Raw genomic sequence first — 27892 nt, 5'->3', positions numbered from 1 at the left:
TCTTAAAGTCAGTTCCACGGTGACCTCTGTGTCCTCTCACCGTCCACACAGCGGGGTGAAGGCTGTTCCCCGAATGTTGTCTTTAAGACAGAAGAAATTAAACTGCAACAAGTCTGACGAGCCTTTGGGACACTCGGAGCTTCATAACTCACACGATCACAAATATGAATGCAACACGTGAGAGTCATTTAAAACATTCTAAAGCTGCAAAAACAAAGCTGAGAGAGAGGAACATGGATTTCTTACTGATGACGTATTTATTTATTTACAGCTGATTGAACTTTTTTATAAACTCGATCAATGCGATCAGAACCAGTTCATTATTAAATGTAATCAGCTCGAAACACGAGATGAAGTGAATACACATTAGGTGTAGTATACTGCCCCCTGCCTGCTGTACCTGTGTATTACTACAAGCAGAAAGCAGCAGGAGCTAGTGGCTCATGCTGACCTGAGACTCCAGACAAAAACAAAATGTGTGGTAAAATAAAAAAGCCGAAGCACAGAACATAAATTCACATTTATTTTTATTATGAAGTTTTTCTTTTTGAACCATTAATATTATGACCATTTGTTAAGTATTTATTTTTATTGGAAATGCTTATGGTATGTTCTAGATTCTAGTTGATGCCACTAAAAACTCCTTTATTATTACTTCTGATTTTCAGCTGTGCACTTCAGGAAATTTTAAAGGGAGGAACAGAGTATTGGGACTTTCTGCTGCTCAACACTTTTGTTGGAGCTTTTTTTTTTCCTCATGAATGAAAACAGGAAGTGATTCACAACTTTAAAGTAAAACTTTATTGGTCCAAGTATATTTGAGGTATTTGTGAGATGAAGAAGTAAACATTTATACATTAAAAACACAAAGCAAAGGACAGAAAGACAAACAGTGAAATACAGGCACTGTGCATCAGACTGAGCTCAGCAGGTTAAAGCCGTTTCATTGGTCCAGATGAAAACTGTTTTTTTCCCTTTTCTGTGCTCAGACTGTTTCCTCTGGTAGGAGGAGCTTGCTGCTGTCATGTCGTCACAGCATCAAGCATGAGTTAAAGTGAGCCACCGTCAGCAGGTACTTCCTCATGTTCTCCCTGTGTGCATTTATCAGACACATGCAGCAACACGCCGGCACCCCTGGAGGTCAGCTGGTGTTCATGGGCTCTCCAGGTCAGTGAGTGACCCTGAAAACAGCAAACACAGAATAACTTCAGAAATGAGACCAGAGACAAGCTGCCAGGTGACACACCCCCCCGTCCCAAATGAGCCAATCAACAGGATTGCAGAGTCATTTTCACTGCAGCTTCAAAGTAACTGGCTGATAGCTGTGTGACGTCTTCATTTTGAGGGACACTGAAGTGAAGATGTTAGTATCTCCATAACAAACACACCAGGAAAAGAAGGCAGGATTCACAGCGACCTCACGTGCTCGCGGTTGGCACTGATGCCAAATAAAGATGGCACGATACCACTTTTTTATGTCCGATACCGATATCATAAATTTGGATATCTGCCGATACCGATATGAATCCGATATAGTGTTTTTTAATCAACAAAACTGTTTTTTAAATATCTTGCTGCATTTTGTATAAGTTCATACTCAAGTTTAAAACAACAACTACACTAAAGCTATTCTGTTATACTTGTATGCAAAAAAAAAAAAATTTCATAGTTCAGCAATACTGATCAATCTAATAAACTTAAACCTACACCATCCTCCCTATTCTGGTATTTTAAAGAGTACTTAGCATAAATATTAAGCAACCTAACTAATAGGGTTCCAACTCCCAGCAACAACAAAAATAAATAAATAAAAAATAGGGAACCACCCCTCACGCTCCACCTCATGATGCTTAATCGACGTAATCAACCTTAATTTGATGCAGTGTGAAAAAAAAATGCACAGAAATCAATTATTTTTCAAGAAATATTAAATAGATTCAACATCTTTCTTCAACAAAATTGCAGACTGCACAGATGGTACCTTCCCAAAGGAAAAAGTACTATAGCTTACTAGGGTATATTAGACTTAATAGTTACTATATACAGTAATTGACTTCTATTCATTTTACATCAAATTAAAACTTTGGGTGTCAGATAATTATTTATTAAAAGCTAGACATTTTAAATGAGAATAAGAAAGAAAAGTATGTCTTTGTGCCCCCTTTTCCCTGTTAATGCCCTATTGGCCCCCCTGGCTAAACTTTGCTAGATCCGCCCCTGCACAGTTACCAGCGTCAGCTACGTAGAAAAAGATCCTCGAGTAGAAAGTAATATTAAATACATTCTAACAACAGCTGATCAAGCTTAAACGTGCTGCTGTTGTTCAGCCACTGGTTTCCTCTTTCTGGTGCAAAATGGGCCAAAAGCAAACTAGAGACACGGACTCGCGACAGAAAAGCCGATCAGCTGATCGTTAAGCAGTTTCATGATTGAAGTAGCAGCAGGAGAGGCAGTCGCTTGTTAAGCTTAACGCAGGAATGCTTTACAAACATTCAGAGATGGACTTACACACTTGCTTTACTTCTCTCGGGATAACTTTGTCGGAGATGAAATGCCGGGTTGCTAGCGAAGCTCCAAATGCTATCCAGACCACCGACAGGTCCAGCATGCCACAGCCGCTCTATCACGTGATGCATACTGCTCTGACGTGCTAACGTTCTGAGGTGAGTTACGGCGTGTTGCAAGTTTTGTGAGGTGCTTTCGTGATATTTAATGGATCGGATTACATTTTTTATTTTTCTCCGATATCCGATCCAGTAATTTAGGTCAGTATCGGACCGATACCGATACGTAATATCGGATCGGTCCATCTCTAATGCCAAATGGCCGATTGCTGTTTGTTCGCACGGCAGACAAAAAAAAAGTTCTGGACAGATGTGCATGGAAACTTTAACCAGAGGTGGCTGGGGTTTAGTCATTAACCTTTAGAGGTGATCTGGAATTTTTTGACAGATTCTTTTTCAACATCGGAGCCAAAAGAAAAAGCAAGGGTTTCTTTTCATACTTTCGTGCAGCTCCGTCGTCCTGATGCGGCTCTCGTTCAGAGTTAAAAATGAGGTAATCCTCTGCATGGGGTCAGAGGTCACAGCATTGTCAGAGCCAACCTCACAGGTCATCACCAAGATGGGACCTTTCACTGCCTTCAGCCAGAGTTGAACGCTCTCCTAAAGAAACACAGACACACTTATAAATGACTGAGGCAGCAGAGACGTGGCCGTCTGAACTCTGCATCACCTCTGTGGGAGCAGGAACGTCCAGCTTAGTGTCCTCGGGAGCTTTGACAATGATGGCCGTCTGATCCCGGTACACTCCAAGTCGACTGATGTCCTCGAACGTCACATAGGCAAGCGTAAAAAAGGGTTAAAGAAAACTTCTCACTTTAAAGAAAAGAGCAAAAATCTGTAGACTTAAGGCACTTTTATATACCTGATGCTGAGCAATGTGACTGATTCTCAGACTTATTATAGATTTTTCCTGCAGTTTCACTGAACCCAGGATCTCTGCATTATTATTTTCATATTTCTGGAGATGACTCTTTCAGCTAACAAGAAAGAAATCGAGAATGCTAATCCTACTACTTTCTTAAAATACCATAATAATCCAGGAAAATGGGCTCAACAGGAGACCCTGGGCCGGACTCGGCACATGTTTGGAGCTCGCATGAGGAGCTGGAGGACGGTGGCCTGTCGAAAGGCTGACGGCCTCTGAGAGGGGTGACCTCTGACCTCAGTCCCACATGGAAGGATATGAAGAGTTTTCCACGTTGTCCGTAAGGCTGAAAAGCTGCTGGGCACAGCTTCTGATGAAGCCGTCCAGCGCTTCCTCCACCAGCTTCAGCTTCTGAATCTCTCTATGGAACTTCTGCTGGTTCCTCCACAGGAAGCTGGAGATGGAGCTCCAACCTCTGCACACAGAGAAGGTTCATGCTAAAAGAGGAACTACCGACTCCTAACCCGAACTGGAAAAAACATCTTCAGCTGCTCTCACAGTCTCCTTGCAGGCTGCGTTTAACCTGCCATTTAACCTGAAGATGATTAACTTCCCTCCAAACCTGCTGTTTATCAGTGAGAGGCACTCAAACAAAAACTGCACTGCAGAACAAACCTGCACAAATTTGACTGGAGGAAAATTAGAATCACATAAAAACTTAATTTATGGAAAAAGATAGTGAGGCAGATCCTAACACATCCATCATGCTCTCGTTCAGGACTCACATCCACTTGATCTTGTGGGCCGACTCTCTCTGGATGAGGCTGATGCCGTCCAGGACCCTGGCGATGGCGTGCACTTGCTGCACGGAGGTCTGCAGGTTCGCTGCCACCTGCCTGATGTCCAGGGAGCCGTCAGGAGCTGCCAGCAGCAGCTCCAGGAAACCGCGAGTCAACGAGCCCAGAGGTTTGCCTGAACACAACGGAGCCGTTTGCTTCACAGTGCCGAGCTTTCACCAAAACTGTGTCTGATTCAGTAACAATCATTCAAAGGTACTGCAGTAGAGTCCAGGATTAGAAATGAGTAGAATACTAAGACTCACCGCGCTTGATGCTCTGCTGGAGGGAAGCACTGCAGAAGAAAAGAAGACTGCATTTGAGACTGTGCTGAACTAACAAGCTGCGAGAGGCAGTTAGAACTTTTTAATTAACAGACAACACAAAACACAGAGACGTAAGTTACCTGATATTGTCGTCCCAATCCCAGCCCGGACCCTGGAAAACAGAAACTATAAAATGAATCAATCGAATCACATTAGAGTCAAGATCAGGGCCAATGTTTCTCACTAGGGCAGCTTTGCATGACTGACATGTTCATCCTCTGCAGCAGCTTTTTTTTTTTTTTTTTTTTTTTAGCTCCTATCGCTTTAAAGCTGCACTACTGTACTACTTTTCATTGATTAGCCATCCTCTGGAAGCCTACTGAGGGGCAGTTTATTTATGTGTAAAAGATGATGGCTGAGCAAGAAAAAAATGGAAACCAGATGATTGATGAATGAGCCTCGGCTTTTAATGCTTGACTCATGTTGATGACTTTGAATTTGGCTGGAATAATGGCACCAGTGTGACAGGGCTGCTCATGTGTCGCTCTGCTTTTGTGACCCATGTCATTCATGAAACCAAGTCTCTGTGTCATCGCTGCCACTGTAAATGAAATGGTCAGTGAAGCTGAAGTTTCACCAAGGAATTTTTCTCCTGTTTTCTGAACAGCGCACGGATTGTTCCTAAGAATTTTGTGTCTGTCTGAGCGACCCCTGGATCCTGTTGATGCCTGCTTGGTGCCCGTGCACTAATGCTCTTTAACTGCATGCTTCTGGCATGTGATTCTGGTAACCACATTGTTCTGGTCTTGCTTCACCTAACAGCTGCCTTTGACACAGTAGACTACAATAGTCTACTATCTTGATTAAATGATCTAGTGGGCATTGGTGGCACTGCACTTAATTCGTTTAGGTCACACTTAGCAAACAGAACTTTCTCCACCATCCTTCTCGGTTCTGAATTGTCTTCTGCTTCTCTGTCATTAGGCGTCCCACAGGGCTCAATTTTAGGGCCACTTCTGTTTTTGCTGTATTTACTTTAGTTTTTCTTTTAGTTAATTGACCTTTCTAATTTGGTGATTGAGTTGAACCAGATTTATGAAAGAACAGCAGTAAATCTCATTAGAGAGTTTCCGACATACTTTTTATTTCACAGCTTTAAAGATGATTCATTTTCTTAAAATATTAGCTAATTATTATCAGAGAAATGTTTCAGCACACGTCAACACGCTGCTCATTCCTCTTCATGTCCAACTAACAGTGAAGCTGCTGTCATTTTTCTGCACATGTGCTGCGTGTGTGCAGTTTGTCCAAAGCACGCAGCTATCCACAGAGACCTTCAGTTCAACCTCAGCAGTTTCTGAAAAATCACAACTAACCAAATCAGAACAGACTCCCACCTGTTGCTGTGGATTCGGTGCAGTTGGACGTTCCTCTCTAAATTCATCTTCCTCTCTGTCGTTACTGCAGCCTCCGGCGTGCCACTGCTCGTCTTCCTCAGAGGAATCGACCTCCCAGGCACTGAGCAGACCCAGCTGCCCATCCAGGCAAGGGGGCATGAGCGGAATGGCATCACTGGTGACTCCCTTTCTGCAGATATCCTCCGGCAGGAAGTGGTCTTCACAGATTAAAAGGTCCTCTCCAGTGTCCTGCCTGTGCGTCTCCCTCAGGGCGGCCAGCCAAACCTGAGCATAGCCGCCAGAGTTACTGCAGGTCAGTTGGACCTGATCACCCCACATGAGGCACTGCAGGGGAAACTGCACCACACCTCAACACAGTGATTTCATGACCTACACCAAAGTTCTAACGCCTATTTCATCTTTTATTCCATCTGCCTGCTGCCGCACGCCCTCAGAATCACAATAACTCATCTCTAATGAAATTAAAAACCAGCATTATTAGTTCATGGTTTGGTCCATGAACTAATTTGGCAAATTTGGCAAATTTGATCACGCCGCCATCTTCCTCGTGCCAAAATACAAACAAAGGCTGAAACAGGAAGTTCCGGTTCAGAGGAAGGTCGCGCGCTGGACGGATCGATCGGTGGCCGCTTTACAGGACGCACTCGATGACGCAGACTGGGGCATGTTCAGAAACAGCTCCGATAATGATGTCAACGTGTTTACGGAAGCGGTTGTGGGATTCATCGGGAAACTAGCGGATGATACCGTGGAGACAAAGACTGTCACAACGTTTCCCAACCAGAAGCCGTGGGTGGATAAAACCATCCGCGACGCTCTGAGATCCCGCACCGCTGCCTACAACACGGGACTCACGACGGGGGACATGGACCCGTACAAAGCCGCGTCATATAACGTGCGGAGGGCGGTGAAAGAGGCGAAGCAGCGCTACGGGAGGAAACTAGAGTCACAACTGCAACAGAGTGACTCTAGGAGCCTGTGGCAGGGACTAAGGACAATAACGGACTATAAAGCACCAACAACCGGTATGACGAACGCGGCCGTGACTCTGGCAGATGAGCTGAACACTTTCTATGCTCGCTTCGAGGCTGCAGCTAAGGACTCCAACAATGCTAGTGCTAGCAGCGCTAACGGCTGCAGACAGGAAGATACTGCCAGCACCGGAAACGTGCTCGTCATCGCCGAGCATGAAGTAAGGAGAGCCTTCAAAAGAGTGAACACCAGGAAAGCAGCAGGACCAGACGGCATCCTAGGTCGTATCCTAAGAGACTGCGCATACCAGCTAGCTCCTGTGTTCACTGAGATATTCAACATCTCTTTATCTCAGTCAGTGATCCCCACATGCTTCAAAGAGTCCATCATTGTTCCTGTCCCGAAGAAACCCCACCCTGCTTCTCTCAATGACTATCGCCCTGTAGCCCTCACCTCAGTAGTGATGAAGTGCTTTGAACGCCTGGTCAGAGACTTCATCATTTCTTCACTACCAGACACACTGGACCCACTACAGTTCGCTTACCGTCCAAATCGTTCCACAGACGATGCCATCTCTCATCTCCTCCACATATCACTCACTCACTCAGACACTAGAAGGGGGAATTATGTTAAAATGCTCTTCATAGACTACAGCTCTGCATTTAACACCATAATTCCCTCCACACTCACCACCAAGCTGGAGCATCTGGGACTCAGCTCATCTATGTGTCAGTGGATCTCCAACTTCCTAACTGGCAGACCACAGGCAGTAAGGATGGCGGACATGTCTCAGCCTCCACCACTCTCAGCACTGGAGCCCCCCAGGGGTGTGTCCTGAGCCCCCTGCTGTACTCTTTGTACACATATGACTGTGTGGCCACTACCAGCTCCACCACCATCATCAAGTTTGCTGACGACACCGTCGTGGTGGGCCTGATCTCTGATAACAACGAGACGGCCTACCTGAAGGAGATTAGGAATCTGGAGAACTGGTGCCAGAGGAACAACCTCCTTCTAAACGTCAGTAAGACAAAGGAGCTGATAGTGGACTTCAGCACTAAGCAGGAGAGGAACTACCAGACCCCCGTCATCAACGAGTGCCCAGTGGAGTGAGTGGACAGCTTCAAATACCTCGGAGTTCACATCACGCAGGACCTGTCATGGTCCTGTCACATCAACACCGTGGTGAAAAAGGCCCGTCAGCGTCTCTACCACCTCAGACGCTTGAGAGACTTCCAACTGCCCTCCAAGGTGCTCAGGAACTTTTACTCCTGCACCATAGAGAGCATCCTGACGGGAAACATCTTAACCCGGTTCGGGAACAGCACCATGCAGGACAGACGAGCTCTACAGAGGGTTGTGCGATCAGCTGAGCGCACCATCCGCTCCGAGCTCCCTGACCTGCACTCAATCTACAGCAGGCGGTGCTGGACCAAGGCCAGGAAGATCGTGAAGGACCTCAGCCATCCCAACAACAGACTGTTCTCTCTGTTGAGGTCAGGAAAGCGATTCCGCTCCCTGAAGACCAACACAGAGAGACTGAGGAGGAGCTTCTTCCCGCAGGCGATACGGTTTCTCAATCACACCACCACACAGTACTGACCCACACATATAGTTCTTACACACACACTGGACATTCTGGACATTGTTTTCACTTCATCACTTAAATCACTTTAAGCATATCTGCACTGTACAAGACATAATGTGGATTGCACAACACTGGACATTATATTCTTCATTTCCAGTTAATACTTGTACAGCTGCTGTTATTGTGTATATATTTATTTATATTTCTTCATACATTCTTATATAGTTCTATATTGTGTATTTTGTTGTACAGTTATTTTATTTTCAACTTTAATTTATATATTTTATCTTATTCTTTCCCAGTTAAATTTACCCTTCATTCTAATTTGTGTTGTACAGTTATTTCATTTTTAACCTTAATTTATATTTTATTCCTTCCTAGTTAAATTTACCCTTTTTAATTCTTCATATTAATTTCCTATCTTATGATTTTGCCTTTTCCTTTTTTGTTTTCTTTAGGTCACGAGCAGTTGTCCAAGCATTTCACTACATATCGTACTGTGTATGATTGTGTACGTGACAAATAAAATTTGAATTTTTAATCAGTGTTTCATGAGAGCAAACAGCAACGGTTGCTTTTTGGTTGATTTTTTTATGTTTTAGCTTATGTGAAGCACTTTGTGATTTTTATCTTGAAAGGTGCTATTTAAATAAAATTTTACTCACTTACTTACTTTTACTTGCTGACGTCACTCAGTTTGGTTTTCATGTGTTTTTAAAAAAAGTTTCCAAACCATTTCTTTACTTTAAAACTAAAAACAAAGACGTAATAACGTGAGCCTGGGAATGTTTGCAAACTGAGTTTGAAAACTCAGTCAGTCAGTCTGCCCCAGGGCAGCTGTGGCCACAGCTGTAGCTTGCGTCCACCAGTGTGTGAATGTGAGAGTGAATGAATAGTGGAATTGTACAGCGCTTTGAGGTTCTCGAAAAGCGCTATATACATGCAATCCATTAAAACATTTTCATGGTTTAGAAGGAAAGGTTTGGAAAAGTCTTTGAATGTTTTGGAAATTTTTTCAGGATAATAAAATACTTTTTTCAAAGTAAACCTCCTTCATACAAAGCCAGCGGACACACAGCGGAGCTCGTACCTGGACCCGAGTCGGGTCTTTGGGGAAGCTGAAGAACCTCTTGGGGGGTGGCTGGAAGGCCCCCCGGGTGTAGTGAGCTACGCGGTTCGGACACCCAGAAACCACACACTTCACCATGCTAACCGCCTCTCCAACTGCATCCGGGATCTGTTTGTTACCGGTAAGACTCACAATCCGGACTTAACCCACGTACACCCGCCGCGTGCCGTTTGTTTATGTCTCGTGTCACCGGAAAAACACGTGCATGACCCGGATGTATAAATGCGGAAGAAGGTAACGTAAAGAGACACGCCCCCTCTTCCTGCGCAGATTATAAAGCAGAGATTTAGAGTTTAAGACCGACGGAGACAAACTCCCCAGAGGTCTCCGAGCACAGTGTACATGGCTTCAGTGCTGGATCAGTGGGACAAGTAGGTCCAGATCGCAAGAACAAAGTATGTTTCCTTCTTAAAGTTAATGAGCCTGAACTTCAGAAGCCTAAATACTGAGGTTAGATTTGGATGTTTGGAGTTTTTACAGGGTGGGGTTGCTAGCCCCACGCCCAACCCTCCTCCTTTATCATCCGGGCTTGGGACCGGCAATGGCAGAGTTATGGAGATCACTAGCTGCCCGATGCGCCGCCCGGCATAGGAGGAACCAAGTGCTAAGATTTGGATGATCCTCCGTGTTTTCTGTGACAGTGAGACTGAAACTCTGGATCAGCCGAATCTTCCTGTGATTTTGGATCAATATTCAGTGCATTCCACAGTGACGGCTTCTGGCCGTGAAAATAGTCTGGAAGTTATGTGACCTAAATCTGAACAGTTTTATCTCCTAAAAAAATAAAGTTTCACATGACAGGAATCATAGGAAAGCCTTCAAGGTTAGTTTCTTTAGTTTTACATGAGTCTGAGATGAGCCCTTCTCCGAGGGACAGCTTATAATTGAGTTTGATTTTATTGCTCTATTTGTTTATACTTTAAAAATACATCTATACACACCCGTCAGCATCAGCTATTGTCCCTCTGACAGATCCATTTTAGAAAATGAGACATCTTCAGCATGGAGACCTATGGTTGATTCCTGGGCCACAGGCAGGAGACGGGGGAGAAGTCAAGGTACAGAGTAGGGAAAAAGAAAAGCCAGAGTCCATCCCACTAATGCTTTATTAATGTCTCACAGGCATAAAAGTGTCCAATATTTTTTAATGGAACTACTTTAAATTAAAACAACAGGCTGTGCATTTTTAAAATTTCACAGTGAGAAAGAATGAAGGGCAGATCACGTAAAATGACAAAAATAAAAATTCAATTTAATTCAGTTCACTTTTATTTATATAGCACCGAATCACAGCAACAGCTGCCCCAAGGTGCTTGATAATGTAAGGCAAAGACCCTACAACAATGCAGATAAAATGCCAACAATTTACGAGCAAGCACTTTGGCGGCAGTGGGAAGGAAATGCTTGCTTTTAACAGGAAGAAACAGGCTCGCAGAGGGGCGGCCATCTGCTGCAGCCAGTTGGGGGTGAGGAGAGAGAATAATGTATAAAAAATAAGGGACACTCTCATCATGGCCGGGGTTTGGCTGCTTCTTTTATGTGTTCAAGGTTAAAAACAATTATGCAAAGTGTACGTGTCCTTGATTATAGCTCCTCCTACAAGTGTCCTCTGTCGTCCTGAAACATTTTACGATTCACAGACTGGAGGACACAGGGACAGTGTCTATATCAGTAAAATTAACATAAAAAAACAATAAAGCACTTTTCAAAATCAGTCATAAATCACATAGAAGTGCATTTATTGCTGCAGGTCTCTAAGTAAAGACAACTCACAGAGTGGGAGTGGACCAACACAAAGGTATCTGCACTTTGATGCTTCCTTTACAAGAGGATACACTAATATACCTTTTGGAAAAGAAAACAAATCCCACAATTCAAAGTGTTAAGTGCTTATTTGGATTTTAACGAATGAATTCGACTTCAGTAATAGAAAAGCTGGATAGTGACAGATGTCACACTGTTACATCTCTGCAGCAAAGAGAAAAAAAATGAGAGTGAATAATATAAACATGATAAATTGGATACATCCTCCCTCTGTGTGATGGTTGCCATTATTGCAATGCTGTGTGGACTGTGTGGCAGCTGAAGGCTCTCACAACAACGGGTAGTGTAGAAACAATGGCAGACTTTAAAAAAGGCTCACATTTCTCTAACGGAAGCAGGTACCTCTAATAAGCATCTGTGCTGATGCACAAAAAAACCTGGTCTCACAGAAATAGATCTCCTAACACTGTTTTAATGTTACAATGTCAGAGCCACGTTAGAGTCAGTTGTGAAGTCTGTAGTAGTGCACACATGAATTATTTCATGTGAGCTAGCAGTATTGAATAATTATGTCTGTCAGTGATGAATCATTGATTTTTGATTTTTAAACTTTTTCAGTCAAAGGTAACTCTGATGCTTAACCCTCACCAAACCAAACAGACACTTAAACAGACATATCACTGATGTCATTGATGTGTCTGTTTAGGTGAAGAATTTGTTGTAGTTCAAGATTCATTCAGCTTTTTTGGTACGTCGTATGTAAGGTCATGGTATGTTGTCATCTATTATTATCTATTGCCTGCCTTTTATTATTGTTTTATTTTAAAATTTGTGTTTTGACTATTAGTTCCTGAAGATTAATACTTTTACAATGACCATCTTCTTTTTGATTGCTAGATGTTAGTAATGGTAAGACTACTTCTAGTAATTTCCTCTTATCTAAGATATGCAGTTAGTGTTGAGCTGGTCTTCCAGCGTCGATACGGAAGATGACAGAGCGCAAGTGGAAACCCAAGTGAACCATCATGCATCATCAACATTATCTGAAGCTGCGGTCATTTCCCACAGACTCTTACACAGAACACAGAGACACTGAGGAGTCATATGACCTAAGTCTAAACCCAGCGTACAAACTTTCAGTGAATGTGGTGCTGAAGGTGTGGAGGTGAATCAGAGTGTCAGAGGAGACTGTATAGAAAGACAGAGTGCCAGCAGGACAGTCCACATACACCCCTACTCTGCTCTTGATGAGGGAGGAGGAGATGGATGTTTCCCGGTTATTGTGCCACACAGAGTAACCACCATCAGAGCAGCTCAGACTCCAGGACTGATCATTCCAGCCAAACCTGCAGTCGGTCCTATCTGCTTTTCTACTGATTCCTCTGTAACTTACTGCTATAAAGACCCCCCCACTCCACTCGACCTCCCAGTAACAGCGACCAGTTAGAGCATTTCTACACAGCAGCTGAGAGCAGGTATCAAATCTGTCTGGATGATCAGGATACGACTGTTCCGCTCCCACTATCACCTTCCTGTTGTTGTTAGCAAGTTTGAGCTTCCTGTTTACTGAGTTTGTGTCCAGTTCAAGTTCAAAGAAATCTGATGGAAGAAGAGAGGAGACATAATAATAACTAACAAAAATATCATTTAAAGATAGGGTTTAAAGACAAACTGACAGGTGGCTTTTTTTCAGCAGTCAAACTTACACTTCCTAACATCAGGTTTCAACCTGTGTGCTCCACCATGCTCCACCCTGGATGAAAGAAGAGTTGGGATGACCATCAGCACCATCATGAACATAAAGAGTGATTTAACAGACATCTGTACCCTGACCTCAGTTTCCATTTTACATTTTTTTGAAACCTGCTTGTGTTGCTTATAACCGTATCATGATAATAATCCAGTGTATTTCACTGGATTATTGACAAAGTTCACAAAAGAATACTCTGCATTATAGATGCATGTTGCACATAATTATGACCATTAACCAATCTATTCAGAAGAAATATATTACACAAAAAATGTGAAAAGTATAAACTTCTTATGTGATGTAGATTCATTCTTCGAAACCTCTGTGGTTCATCTGTGAAAAGAAATTTTAAGATCTTGTCATATTCCTGTACCTGAGAACATCAAGTCTCCAGTGTGAATCCTTTACTCCAGCCCATAGCTGTTCCACTCCTAAGTGTCCTGGATGATTGTAACTCAGATCCAGCTCTCTCAGGTGAGACGGGTTAGAACTAAGAGCTGAGGCCAGAGAAGCAAACCCTTCGTCTGTTACCAGACAACCTGATAGACTAGAGTTAGTAAAAACAAAATTCAAGCAGAAAGTAAAGAAAAACCTACACTTATTGACCATCTGCACCATTGGATGAACATTAAGATTGATTTAAGACAGTTGTATTCTGACCTCAGAGTTTCCATTTTACAGTGTGGACTTTTTAGTCCAGCGGAAAGCAGCTTGACTCCTAAATCCAGCAGATTGTTGTTGCTCAGGTCCAGATTTCGTAGATGAGAATGATTGGAGCTAATAGCTGAAGCTAAACAACCACAGCCTTCATTTGTGACCTGACAACCTGACAAACTGGATAAATAGAGGTCATGAAGTTAAAAACAAAGAATAAAACAAAACAAAAAAAAAAACAACCCAACAAAAACAACAAAAAACAGATGTTGGCCACCCATTTCAACATTTGGACATTTTCACACGAGCATTAGTTGGCTATATTCTGACCTCAGAGATTCAATTTTACAGTGAGGACTCTTAAGTGCCATCGAAAGCTGCTGTACTCCAAAATCTTTGAGATTGTTGTTGCTTAGCTCAAGCTTTCTCAAATGGGATGAGTTGGAACGAAGAGCTGAGGCCAAAGGAGCGCAACCTTTTTCTGTTACCAGACAACCTGACAGACTGAGATTGAATCATGATTAAATCACACAACATTAAAGAAAAACCTTTAAAATAAGTCAAAATCTAAACATTAATTAATTGTATCCTTACCGGAGTGTTTCTAGTTTGCAGTGAAGACTCTGCAGTCCATCAGATAGCGGCTTCAATCCGGAATCCTTCAGGTTGTTGTTACTTAGGTCCAACTCTCTGAGACCAGAAGGCTGAGAGCTAAAAACTGAAGATAGAGTTTCACAGCTTCTCTCTGAAAGGTTGCATCTGTTGAGCCTGGGGAACAATTGCCAATGAAGACAAAGTGATTTATTTAAGTCATACAAAATAAAAAATATCCAATTTCCTTGACCTATTCACAGATCCACCTACAGAGCTCTGTTGGAAGCTTTGATGACTGGCAGGAGATTTACAAGAGCCTCATCTGAAGCAGAGTATTTCTTCAGATCAAACACTTCAAGTTCTTTTTCAGAAGACAATAAGATGAAGACCAGAGCTGACCACTGAGAAGGAGACAATTTTTCTGTGGGGAGACGTCCTGAACTCAGGGACTTTTGGATCTCCTCCACTAGAGAATGATCATTCAGCTCATTGAGACAGTGGAACAGATTGATGCTTTTCTCTGCAGACAGATTCTCACTGATCTTCTTGATGTATTGGGCTGTTTCCTGATTGGTTTGTGAGCTACTTCCTGTCTGTCTCAGTAGACCCTGTAAAAGAGTCTGATTTGTTTGCAGGGAAAGACCCAGGAGGAAGCGCAGGAGCAAGTCCAGGTGACCTTTTGGACTCTTTAGGGCTTTGTCCACAGCACTCTCATGGAGATGTTTGAGTTTAGATTTGGGTCTTACTTTAGACAGCAGAGATGTTGTTTGTTGTTCTCTCAGCAGGTTGACTCCAGAGTTGATGAAGGTCAGATGGACATGAAGAGCAGCCAGAAACTCCTGAACACTCAGATGGATGAAGCAGAACACCTTGTCCTGGTACAGTCCTCTCTCCTCTTTAAAGATCTGTGTGAACACTCCTGAGTACACTGAGGCTGCCGTGATATTGATGCCACACTCTTTCAGGTCTGATTCATAGAAGATCAGGTTTCCTTTCTGCAGCTGATCAAAAGCCATTTTCCCTAGAGACTTGATCATCTTCCGACTCTTTTTATTCCAGTGTGGATCTGTTTCAGCTCCTTCTTCATACTTCACATTATTCACTTTGGCCTGAACCACCAGGAAGTGGATGTACATCTCAGTCAGGGTCTTGGGTAGCTGTCCTCCCTCTCTGGTTTTTAGCACATCCTCAAGAACTGTAGCAGTGATCCAGCAGAAGACTGGGATGTGGCACATGATATGCAGGCTTCGTGATGTCTTGATGTGGGAGATGATCCTGTTTGATTTTTCTTCATCTCTGAATCTCTTCCTAAAGTACTCCTCCTTCTGTGGGTCAGTGAATCCTCTGACCTCTGTCACCATGTCAACACAGTCAGGAGGGATCTGACTGGCTGCTGCTGGTCTTGTGGTTATCCAGATGCGTGCAGAAGGAAGCAGGTTCCTCCTGATGAGGTTTATCAGCAGCACATCCACTGAGGTGGACTCTGTAACATCAGTCAGGGTCTCAGTTTTGTGGAAGTCCAGAGGAAGTCGACACTCATCCAGACCATCAAAGATGAACAAAACCTGGAAGTCTTCAAAGCTGCCGCTATCTTCTTCTTTGGATTCAGGAAAGAAGTGATGAACAAGTTCCACCAAGCTGAACTTTTTCTCTTTCAGCACATTCAGCTCTCTGAAAGTGAATGGAAACATGAACTGGATGTCCTGGTTGGATTTGTCTTCAGCCCAGTCCAAAGTGAACTTCTGTGTTAGGACTGTTTTCCCAATTCCAGCCACTCCACTTGTCAGCACTGTTCTGATTGGCTTATCTTTAACAGGTGAGATTTTAAAGATGTCTTCTTGTCTGATTGTTGTTTCTGGTCTGTCTGATTTCCTGGATGCTGTTTCGATCTGTCTGACCTCATGTTCATTATTAACCTGTGCAGTCCCTCCCTCTGTGATGTAGAGCTCTGTGTAGATCTGATTCAGAAGAGTTGCATTTCCTGCTTTAGCAATTCCCTCAAAAACACACTGGAACCTGTTCTTTAGGTTAGCCTTGACTTGACGCTGGCACTTTGCAGTCTGAATTCCTACAAAATAAAAACGATGACAAGTTAATAAAGCTTAATAAAAGGTCAACTTCTTTTTTTTTAAACACACTCCATTAAATCTATTCTGCCAGAAAACTTCATAGATGTGATGGAGATGCGTAGAATCTATACAAACAGAGTTTGAAATGTCAACTTTTTCTGTTGCTTCTTTTTCTGCTTTCCATTGTGTTAAAATTCTCTTACTGCACTGCAGACGGTCAGCCAACTCTTGCTGCTTCATTCGCTTCAGGAAATCCACTGTAATTCTCAGAAATGACTCGCTGGTACTCTTCCTCTCCTCCTCGTCAGATTCCAACACCTCCTCATTTTCCTTCAGATTCTCTGCATTTTTGGGGTAACCTGGACTCAGAATGTTCTGGATCTTTTTCAGCTCATTCTTCACAAAACTGAAAATGTTTTCCTCCAACATCTGGAACCCAGAAAAAGGTTGTTTAACTTCAGTTGAGACTGACGAGAAATGTACGCCTTTGTAATAATACACTACAGTTAATGTGCCAGAATTTATTCATTGCTTCCATTCATCCTCCCTCTTCCGCTTATCTGAGTCACAGAGGAGCTGGAGCTGATTCCATGAGGTGAGAGGCAGTGTGCGCCTTGATCCAGGGCTAACTCAGAGAGACAGATAACATTCACACCTATTGGCAATTTAGAATCAAATTAACCTAACCCCAACAACTGCATGTCTTTGAACTGTGGGAGAAAGCCAGAGCACCTAGAGACAAACACAGGGAAAACTTTACACAGAAAGCCGCTGGCCAGATGGTGGAACAGTGCTACCACCACACTGAACTGCTGAAGTTATAATAAAAATAAAATCAAATAAATTATTTATATTTATATACAGGCATAACTAAACAATGTACCCAGTTGTCACGGCATGGGTCTAGGGGTCCAAGGCTCATGTGTTTATTGTGTTCTGCTATCTCTCTCCTGTTACTCAGTCTCTCTGTGTGTGTTTGTGTGTGTGTTATTTACATCCGCGTAAATAACATACACACGTTTTGGTTTGCTGGAGGAATTATTCCTGAGCTGGAGGCAGCCACACCTGCCGTTCGATATCCGTGGCCAGCTGATTACCGTTGTCAGGAGCACTGGCTTTAAGAGGGTGGCTGAGCTCCTGCCGGCGTCAAACACTTTAAGTACAGCCGTTGACTAATGTGTGTTAAAGACCTCGCTATAGTGGATTTTTCTGCTGAGCTGTGTTTTTTTGTGTGCCACCACGAGTTGGGAGCGGAGTGCGTCTATTGTCATGGAGGGAAGTCACGGTTTGGAACTGGGGTTTTGGAACATAATAAAATAAAGTTTAATTACTTTACTTCTAGAAAACAATCTAGACTTCCACTCACCATAAATACGTAGTCCAGATGTGTTTGATGGTGCAGGACCTGCTGGTCAACACTGCAGAACACATTTAACTTTAGTATAAGTACAGTTTGTTTAAGGGGTTCCTTTCTATAATAAATTCTGATGGAAACAAAGTAAATACTTGTATGTGATCCCAAAAGCTTGATTCTGTTCATCTGGATGTTGTGTTTTCAGTGGGAGAAATGTTTCATCACTCATCCAAGTGACTTCTTCAGTCTCAGCTGACTGCAGGTTTCCCCAATCCCACTGAAAACGCTACATCCAGATAATCAAAATCAACTTTTGGGGACTTACTTATCTAAATGTTGGATATGATGTATTCAAGGAGGACGCAAAATGAAATTCTTATATTCTTACCTGTTATCAACAGACTGGGGTCCATCTTGTAAAAATATCTTCCATTCTATAGACCCACAGCTGGGTGCAAGCTGTGCGTCTGGACTTTCCTGAAGGACACTGTTAGAAGTACACAGATTTAACACACTCCACTGAAAAATTCAGCATAAAACATCTACTGAAAAAAAAAGTAGGGCATGTAAGGTAAAAACTTGGTGTGGAGGCAAAAAGTAAAAACATGCAATCAAACAAAAAAAAAACTGGTACCACATGGGTCAAATGATTTCAGTACAAGGAGGCATACTGAAGGAGTCCTTAGGAAGGATCTCCAATGATGCACTGAGCACTCAATCTTCTCCTTTACTCTCTATACTTTTATATGACGCTATTGCATGTCACTATATTTGTTCCAGCTCTTTCTTGTAATCTGCAGTCACACAGATAATTGTACTTAGTGTTCTTGGAGCTGGTTTTTTCAGTGTGTAAAAAACTTCTGGTTTTATGGACAAAATTTCTTGGTGTAGCCAAGAAGAGGGTTTCCAGACAGATATTACCTTTTTCAGGATTATCTGACCATCATGAACTCTCCTTATGAGGCCATTGCTCTCAAAATGTGTGAATACAAATTATTTTTTTTTGCAACATCATAACGAAACAAAACCAGTGGGCGCAAGAAACTATATCAAACACACATATGCAAATGCACGCACGTACACACACACACACACACACACACACACACACACACACACACACACACACACACACACACACACACACACAGTGAAGCTTACTAGTTTTTAGACAACTGCCAGCTCTGAAATTTGCTGCGTCTGTCTTTCGTCTGTTCGCTCTTCGCGGACTCGCAACTTGATTCAGGTCCAGTTTCTGTTACAGCAGAGTCCAAGCTGCTCTGTGTCTTTTTGCTTAAACACAACACACACACACAGACACACAGACACACACACACAAGTGAATACAGAAGAACAAGAAGACTCAGCACAAAACAAACTGTATCAAACTTTAGGATTATTGAGTTATTTTTTGAAGGAGGAGAATTAGTAACATTGTTAACTTCACCATTGTAATCTCTGCCCCACATTTACTTTGTTCCCATCTCATCACCTAAAGCTTGGGGCTATTGTGCTGCATTGGCTGTGCACAACATGCAAATCACTACTAATCAGTAAAAGAACTTGAAATTTAACAGGCTGTGAGAGAAGAAGTTGATGACATAGAGCTACATTCCAGCTTCCGCTTGTTAACTGATGCTATAAACCACCGAGTTAAAGTGCTTTAAGAGCACAGGTGGAAGACGTGTTATGTTTTTAAGTGATGATGAGCTCCTCTTCTCCTCTTGCCTGGCAGCTACATATTCACATCCTCTGTCTCTGCTCTGCACATGTCCAAACTGTCTTTACTCATCTCTAATCTTTCTGAAAATCTGAACTCGGACTTGTCCCTTCTTTATAATAGTTTCTGTCTCCATATCTATTTTTTTTTTTTTTTGTGTGTCCCGTTTGGATCTTTAGCCATCAGAATTGTTGTCTTAAGGCCAAGAAAGATGCCAAGCGGATTTATTTTACCAAGTGGATCATCATGGCCTTGCCATATTGGTCCATTTGATTGACCTTTATTATAATTATGAATTTATTTTATTTTCAGTTGCTACAAACTGAAAATAAAATAAAGACATGACTGGGGGATAGGACAGGGAGAAAGAATGAAAAGAAAGAATGAAAGAAAGAGAGGGAGAGAAAGAAAACCAAAGGGGAGAAGAGAAAGTGAGAAGGGGGGGAAGAAAGAGAAAAAAACAAACAAACAAAAAAACAAAACACCTGGGTCACCTGTATGGAGAAAAAAAACAGAAGAGAAAGCAAACAGCAAAGAGCAACATAATAAAAAAAAACAGCACCATCACAATAAACTAGCTAGCAGTAGATATCAGTAGATACTAAATAATAAACGATATTGTGCAGCACGCAAGATAGACAGCGCACAATGTGCTTTGAGGCAGCAGCCAAGAAAGCTGTAGTCTGCGTCTGTGAATACCCGTGTGTACACCTGTGTGCATACCTGTGTGGATCAGCATGCTTGCATTCCAAAGGTTTCTCCATGTAATGATCTGCTAGGGAGTGTGGGGAGCCACAGCCCCGTCCTCCAGGGTATGAAGCAGGTATGGAGGAGATCAAAACTCCAGACATCCAGAGGCCCCCAGAACACAAGAGACCAAGGAAGACCAACAGAGGGGCAGCTGCGCCACTGTCCCAGAAAGAGCTGAGGAGAGTCCCAGATGAGGGCTCACTCAGCAGCCGCGGAGCAGAAGTCAGGGGGAGTTGCAGTGACGCGCCTGTGAGCTCCGCCGGCAGCCAGCTGTGCCTGAGTGACCGAGCCCCAGGCCGAGAGGCCGGGGGCACCCCACCTCTGAAGTGGCCCGAGCGAGCCCCAGGCTCCAGGCCCCGATAAGCGGCCGCCAAGGAGTGAGCTGGTGTGTACCCGGACGCCCACCCCCAGACACAAAGAACCACCAACGCACCGACACCTGAGGGAGTCCGCCACTGGCAGGGGAAGTGGTGGTGGGTGGAGATAGGCCTCCAAACCTTGGAGGGCCTGAGATGTCCCCAGAGAGGTGGCGTCTGATACCCAACCTGACATATAGACACAGACATACAGCCACACACAGACACAAACATCCATTCCCACCCTCATGCTCTCATATGCACTTACTCCACACTCAACCAACGTGGAGACAGACATAAAGAGACGCTGTACACACGATCACACTCCCCAAGCGTACTCTACGAACCGGGTCTAGGTACCCTTGTATCTCCCCCTCCTGCAGAGAGTTCCTGGCACAGAGAGTTCCATATCTACTGACATTCCTTTTCTCTCTGGAGCACACCTCCACCACTCCACGCTCTCTGATCCACCCCACTGACCCCACACTGATTGTTATTAACTTTACAAATTATCACTTCTGTAGTTTGTTCTACATCACCTCAGAGATGTCCACTACATTCCTGCTTTATTGAAGTTTATGCAGGTGGATGCTTCTCTAGTGTCCTGGATTGTTGATTACCTGACAGGAAGACCACAATATGTACGTCTCCCACAGTGTGCGTCTGACAAGGTAATCAGCAACATAGGGGCACCCCTTCCTCTGCACCCTCTACACCACAGACTTCAGCCACTGCACAGAGACCTGCCATCTTCAGAAGTTTTCTGATGACTCTGCGGTGGTTGGATGCATCAGCAGGGATGATGAGACAGAGTACCGGGCTGTGGTCGACTCCTTTGTCACGTGGTGTGAGCAGAATCATCTGCAGCTCAACGTGGCAAAGACCAAGGAATTGATCGTGGACTTTAGGAAGACCAGGAAATACTTGACCCCTGTTTCAATCCAGGGGGTCAGAGTTGACATTGTGGAGGACTATAAATACCTTGAAGTACATATCGACAATAAACTGGACTGGGCTACAAACACCACAGCACTTTACAGAAAGGGCCAGAGTCGTCTCTATTTCAACATCTGCCAGAAAATGCTCAGGATTTTCTACGAGTCTGTTGTGGCCAGTGCGATCCTCTATGCTGTTGCATGCTGGGGGAGCAGGCTGAGGGTCGCAGATGCCAACAGACTCGATAAACTGATTCGTAAGGCCAGTAATGATGTGGGGATGGAGCTGGACTCCCTCAAGGTGGTGTCGGAGATAAAGACAATGTTGGATAACACCTCCTACCCACTCCATGACATGCTGGTCAGTCACAGGAGCACGTTCAGTGAGAGACTGAGATTACCGAAAAGCACCACTGAATGACACAGGAAATCATTGCTGCCTTTGGCCATCTCCCTGTACAACACATCCACTTAACACACTGTTTACTGCAACAGGCATTATCGAATTTCCCAGAGGAACCCATCCGAGGGATTAATAAAGTTCTATCTTATCTTATCTTATCTTAACAACTACACCCTTCTTGCACATGTTCTTTTTCAGCTATTTATTAATAAGTGACTTTTATGTATATATATACCTGTATATATTGTGCTATTCTTAGTTAGAGTATTGTCTGTCTTTGTTAATGTTTGTTTATAATGGAGCACTGTAATAAAAAATAATTTCCCCTAGGGATCAATAAAGTATTCTGATTCTGATTATTAAATCTCATCACTGTGTCCTCTTGAGTCTGCATTTGGGTCCACCCCCAAACATCCGCCCCTAGGCCCCCTCAACACTGACCTTGTTGTTTTTGTAAAGTGCGCCGAGATTAACCTTGATTTGTATGAAGTGAACTTTAACCCTTTCTTGCATGAATTATGACAACCTCAACCAGGATTTTTTTCTTAAGTATTTTCATCCATCTTTAAACATGAAGATTTTTGAACTTCTTTTTTTTTATACATGTACTTTTCAAAGATTTATTTTTTTTTAACCCATAACAAGGGTTAAGGCCGCAGGAGTAGAAGAGTAATTGGTTCACAGGGAACTGAGACATGTAATTTTGACATGTTTAGCTCTAAAATTTGCAGCAGCAATTTAACTCAGACTCAGTAACTTTAAAGCAAAGTGGTTAGCAGTGCAAAGAGTGGAGCTGTGCTTTATTTAACTCATTGGGTTTATATGGGACATGTTATCATTTTACACACATCGCTCTGGTCATAACATGCTAACTTCTGAATAATAACTGATTAATTATTTCTGTATAATAAACAGACTTACTGTTTTTTAAATAAGGGCTTCTTTTTCAGTCTGATATGATGTTTGCTGCTCGCTGACATGGGTTCAGGTTCAGATCCAGCAGAGTATGATTTGTACCACAGCTTTTTTCTTCTACATAAAACACACACACAGATTTGAGTGATGACATCACTGCCTCATCGGTCAGACATGAGCATCTCTGATCAGTTTGGACTCACAGAGGTTACAGCAGTGTAATGTGGAGACAAAGGCTGTATCCCAATTCAGGGTCTGCAGCCTGAAAGGCCGCATTTTAAGGCCGATTACGTCACAGCGACGTGACGAAGGCTGTCCCAATTCAAAGGCTGCTCGAAATGCGGCCCTGAAATGCGTCCTTCATTTCCCTGAATTTTAAGGACGTGGCGGTGTAGACTTCTTGGCCCAACATATCCCAGAATGCATAGCGCGGCGGTGGGTGTGGATAATTTTGCCGAAAAAAAAAACGCGGATGAGGGGCGGCCGAAGAGTAAACTTTAAGTAAGTACTGAATATTATGTCACTTATTTATGTGCAAATGTTTAATAACAAAGAACATTAAACATTACTGTTGGCCACATGTCGGCAAAGTTATGTGACATTAGTGACGTTTGGACTAACTTGGTTTTAAAGCCTTTACTTTAAAATATACGCTGTTCAATAGCTGACCTTAATCTTACAGAGAATGATCAAAGCTCATGTAGAAACAAACAAACAAGTGAACAAAAGATTTTCTCTTTCATTTCTGTCAAACAAAGCTGTATGAAACGTTTCCAGCTGTTAGTATCATGGTTGCTAGGCAACCTGGGCAGCGCAACGGAGGCTAGACTGTCCCATTTCACAAGCCTCGCACTTCTGGCCTTAGCGGTCTTTAAGTACGCGGCCCTTGAGGATCGTTGAGGCTGTGTACTTTAAGGCTGCAGACCCTGAATTGGGATACAGCCATTGAGCAGTAGTGAAAAACAGGAAACCAGTGAGAAGGTTTACTGGGAAACAATCAGGATGTAATTTCTGTGTTCATGTTGCTTTCAGGCCCCTCTTCTGTGGAACCAGCTTCCAGTTTGGATTCAGGAGACAGACACTATCTCTACTTTCTCATAGGAGATTATGATTGTTGGGTCTAGATTACAGTATTAAGGGCCTGAGGTGACTGCTGTAATATCTTTATTCAGAACACTGAAGTTTCACTCTGTCAGTGTAAAATTTGTATCTCTCTGTTTAATCCAACCTCATGTTGGTGTAGTGCCCTGAGTCACTGTCCTCTGAAACATATACATGAAAACAAAAACTTACAGTACCTTTTAGAACTTTTTGAAGACCATTGTTCTTTATAATCAATCGGCTCGTTGAGGGACCTGTCACTCTTTACAGACACAGAGCTGGGTTCATGTTCAGGTCCAGCAGAGTGTGATTTGAACCACAGCTTTGGTCTAACACAAACACAAACAGAGCTTTGAATGTGAATAATGATGGAGCAGTGATGTGAGTGCTGAGCTGTGACATGGAGAAGAGTCCTGATAGTCATAGACGGTCCTCTCACCTCTGAGCTTTGGTCTGGCTCTCATGTTCCCCACACAGAGTGGCTGCAGAGGGAGGGACTCCCTCCTCTCTTTGCTCACACTGATCCATAGCAAAGCCCACACCTTCACACGGAAACAGCAAACTAATAGTTAACAGTGAAAGAAACATTGGTGAGACAAGCTGAGACAGGCTGGACAATTATGGACAAATGTATTAAACCCTCCAAAATAGGGCTAGCCAGCGTTGGGACCAGGAAGTAGAGTTGCAGTCTTACACGCCTCTCTGCAGCTTCTCTCCTCCTGTTACCCTCCCCAAAACCCATCTCCATAGAGACTGTGTCAGCTCCCAAACAGACAAAAAACAAACATAAAAAACACAAAGAAAGAACAATACAGCATCCACATCTGAACTAAAGAGTAAAACAGTGAAATGTGGATTATTAAATATTAGGTCTCTCTCTTCCAAGTCTCTGTTGGTACATGTCTTAATAATTGATCAATAAATCGATGTCATATGCCATGGGAGTGTCTGGTCGGATGTGGTCCAGGTTCCTGCGGTGGAGTTGGCCAGCTCATCACCTGCTTCCAATTTCCGGGCCTCCATCTGGAGGGTTTTTAAGCCAGCGTTTCCTGCCACTCCTTGCCAATTCATCCTGCTACCACTAGTGGTAAACTTGGCCTCCGCTGTGTTTGGACTCCGTTTGCCTGGATCGTGGGTTGATCCTGTGTTCTCCAGATGCATCACCCGTCGTGCTCATCAGCAGCGCTGGTTCTGTTTCCACTCCGTTCTCCAGTCTGCCTAGAACCCTAGGACTCACCATCTCCTCGGCCTGCCCTCCAGCCCGTACTTCAACGGTGAATTCCTCTCCCCTGGACACCCTGGAACCTGGACCAGCTTCCCCGCATTCTCAGCCATCCCTGGGACGCTCCCACGGCAACCCCTCCTCTGCCTAATAGCCGGTGTTTTCAAGTAAGCACAAGACTCTCCACTAGTACCACTCTAATTGTTTTCCAGATCAGTAAAACCTCGTGTTCTCCTTGTGTTCCACGTCCGTTTCTCCATCCTCTGGTCTCCCTCAGTTCCTGCGTATAGTTTCTGTTAGAATCAGCCTTGTTTAAGTACTTTTTTCCTACAAATAAATTGTACATAGTTCGAGCAATTGAGTCTGCTCTTGAGTCCACAGCATCCTTGTTTGAGACAATCAATTTACTTTACCTTACAGAAACCTGGTTGCAGCAGGATGATTATGTTAGTTTAAATGAATCAACACCCCAGAGTCATTCTAACTACCAGAAACCTCGAGGGGGCGGCCTGTGCTTTACCTCGCCATGTATGACACTGGATAAGGCCTCAAATCAGATGTGCTTGACTCCCTGTTTCAAGGTACTGGGTCGTGTGACCCAGTGTTTGAGTTTTTATGTATCTTACCTTTTGTATTCATTTGTGTTCTAGTTTAGCTCATCTAGTTAATTTCTAGGTTACAGTTTAGTCCTTTGTTTCTTAGTTGTTTCTGTCATCTCCCCCTCTACTGTCTCCTGGGCCATGCGTCTACCTGTCATGTTTCATGTCTGTGTGGTCCTTGTTTTGAAGTTTGTGTCATGTCTATGTCTCAATGTTTCCTGTTTTATTTTGAAAGAGTCTGGTGTTCTTTGTTCATTGTATTTAGTTTTCACTTCCCCTATCCTGTCATTAGGTTCATGTGTGTCAGCTGTTCTTCCTCGTGTGTTTCCACTTCCCCTGATCATCCCTGTGGGTATTTAGTCTCTGTGTTTCATTCAGTCTGTGTTGCATTGTCTGTTATCATTCCTGTCACTCTAGCTACACGTCATGAGTCATAGTTTTTCGAACTCTGTTACTAGTCATGTTCATAGTAATCTGCTCCTGTCATGTTTTCATAGTCTTTCATGTACCAATCCAGAATTCTGTTCTTAGCTTTTTCATGTTGTGTTCATAGCTCATAGTTACAGTTCAAGTCAGAGTCTTAGTTTGTCTTAGTCTTTAGTTGTTTCCCAGTTTAGGCTCTTTGTTTAGGTCATTGCCTTAGTTTATTTTTGGCTATTTTTGCTTTAATGTTTACCGGCCCTAATAAAGGCTGGCTTTGAGTTTAGTAAAAGTTTTGCCTCCTTCGTCTGTGTCCGCACCTGGGTCCTCCAAACACCCTCCACATGGTCTGCCCCCGCTGACTGTGACATTCTGGTATAATTCTTAAACACGTAACCTAAAGCAGATAACTCGTAAGCTGGAGAGGAAATGGCGTGTCACACATTTAGAAGAGCATCATTTATCCTGGAGAAATAGTTTGCTGCTTTATAAGAAAGCCCTCCGTAAAGCTTACTATTCGTCACTGATTGAAGAAAATAAGAACAACCCCAGGTTTCTCTTCAGCACTGTAGCCAGGCTGACAAAAAAGTCAGAGCACTGTTGAGCCTATTCCTTTTCCTTTAACATTAACTAGTAATTCTTGAACTTTTTCACAAATAAAATTTTAATCATTAGAGAAAAAATTACCTATAATCATCTCACAGATGTAATATTATCTACAGCTACTTTTAGTACCATTGATATTCATTTAGGCTCTTTTTGTCCAACTGATCTTTCTGAGTTAACTTCAATAATTACTTCCTCCAAACCATCAACGTGTCTTTTAGATCCCATTCCTACAAAACTGCTCAAAGAAGTCCTGCCATTAATTAATTCTTCGATCTTAAATATGATCAACCTATCTCTAATAATCGGCTATGTACCACAGGCCTTCAAGCTGGCTGTAGTTAAACCTTTACTCAAAAAGCCATCTCTAGACCCAGCAGTCTTAGCTAATTATAGGCCAATCTCCAACCTTCCTTTCATATCAAAAATCCTTGAAAGAGTAGTTGTCAAACAGCTAACAGATCATCTGCAGAGGGATTGATTGATTGATTGATTGAATCTTTATTTTGAACATGTTGAAAAAGTATAAAAAAAATAGAATTAAAAGAGACAAATGAACAAAGCAAACAAAAGGAAAACGAGCAACCACAACTCCAAATAACGTCCATGTTCAAAAAGGAGCAGGAAGAAGCATAAGCTTATTTAATCCCACCCCTTTTCCACTATCTAGTATCAATAGACTACAGAAATACCTCCTTGCAATTACATTATATGTTATGTGTAATTTTTAAAAAAAAATATATACACATATATGTTTCTATCTATCCATACATACGTATATACACACATACGCACATATACACATTTTCAATAACCCCATTAACACCTCAAGGATACACAACCTACAATTATATACACACATATATATATATATATATATATATATATATATATATATATATATATATATATATATATATATATATATATATATATATATATATACCCATACCAACAAACCCGTGCATGCGCACACACATGAAAATATTAGACAAGAACACCCTATCAAATCTCTACCTTTTCCCTGTACCCTGTAAAAACC

The 27892-nt window shown here is 42.8% G+C and overlaps 2 protein-coding genes across 3 annotated transcripts; both read right to left on the bottom strand.

Moving 5' to 3' along the window:
• Window positions 1-778: 778 nt before the first annotated feature.
• Window positions 779-9848, bottom strand: LOC146692573 (transcription factor E2F6-like). 2 transcript variants are annotated; one of them, XM_085432721.1, is made up of 9 exons: window positions 9600-9848; window positions 5929-6213; window positions 4672-4703; window positions 4532-4560; window positions 4215-4401; window positions 3750-3904; window positions 3235-3350; window positions 3005-3164; window positions 779-1181 (listed from the first exon to the last, which is right to left on the bottom strand). In XM_085432721.1, exons 1-9 carry the CDS (start codon window positions 9714-9716, stop codon window positions 1153-1155), a joined length of 1110 nt encoding a protein of 369 aa, XP_085288847.1. In that variant the 5' UTR covers window positions 9717-9848; the 3' UTR covers window positions 779-1152. The 2 variants fall into 2 exon arrangements, with proteins under 2 accessions (XP_085288847.1, XP_085288848.1); XM_085432722.1 differs by lacking the exon at window positions 5929-6213.
• Window positions 9849-10726: 878 nt separating this feature from the next.
• On the bottom strand, window positions 10727-24641 carry LOC146692572 (uncharacterized). The gene is made up of 14 exons (XM_085432705.1): window positions 24443-24641; window positions 24201-24332; window positions 22909-23019; window positions 18985-19116; window positions 18212-18310; window positions 17836-17887; window positions 16673-16898; window positions 14671-16468; window positions 14401-14574; window positions 14137-14310; window positions 13813-13986; window positions 13526-13699; window positions 13109-13155; window positions 10727-13001 (listed from the first exon to the last, which is right to left on the bottom strand). The coding sequence occupies exons 1-14, from the start codon at window positions 24589-24591 to the stop codon at window positions 12475-12477; spliced, it is 3969 nt and encodes a 1322-aa protein (XP_085288831.1). The 5' UTR covers window positions 24592-24641; the 3' UTR covers window positions 10727-12474.
• Window positions 24642-27892: the final 3251 nt, after the last annotated feature.

This window comes from Copadichromis virginalis, linkage group LG15 (genome assembly GCF_057382275.1).
Source record: "Copadichromis virginalis isolate Kocher_CV1m ecotype Utaka linkage group LG15, C_Virginalis_male_GT1.1, whole genome shotgun sequence".
Classification (NCBI taxonomy): Eukaryota; Metazoa; Chordata; class Actinopteri; order Cichliformes; family Cichlidae; genus Copadichromis; species Copadichromis virginalis.
The sequence above is the reverse complement of the archived record's forward strand: the minus strand, read 5'-3'. Positions and strand labels throughout refer to the sequence as shown.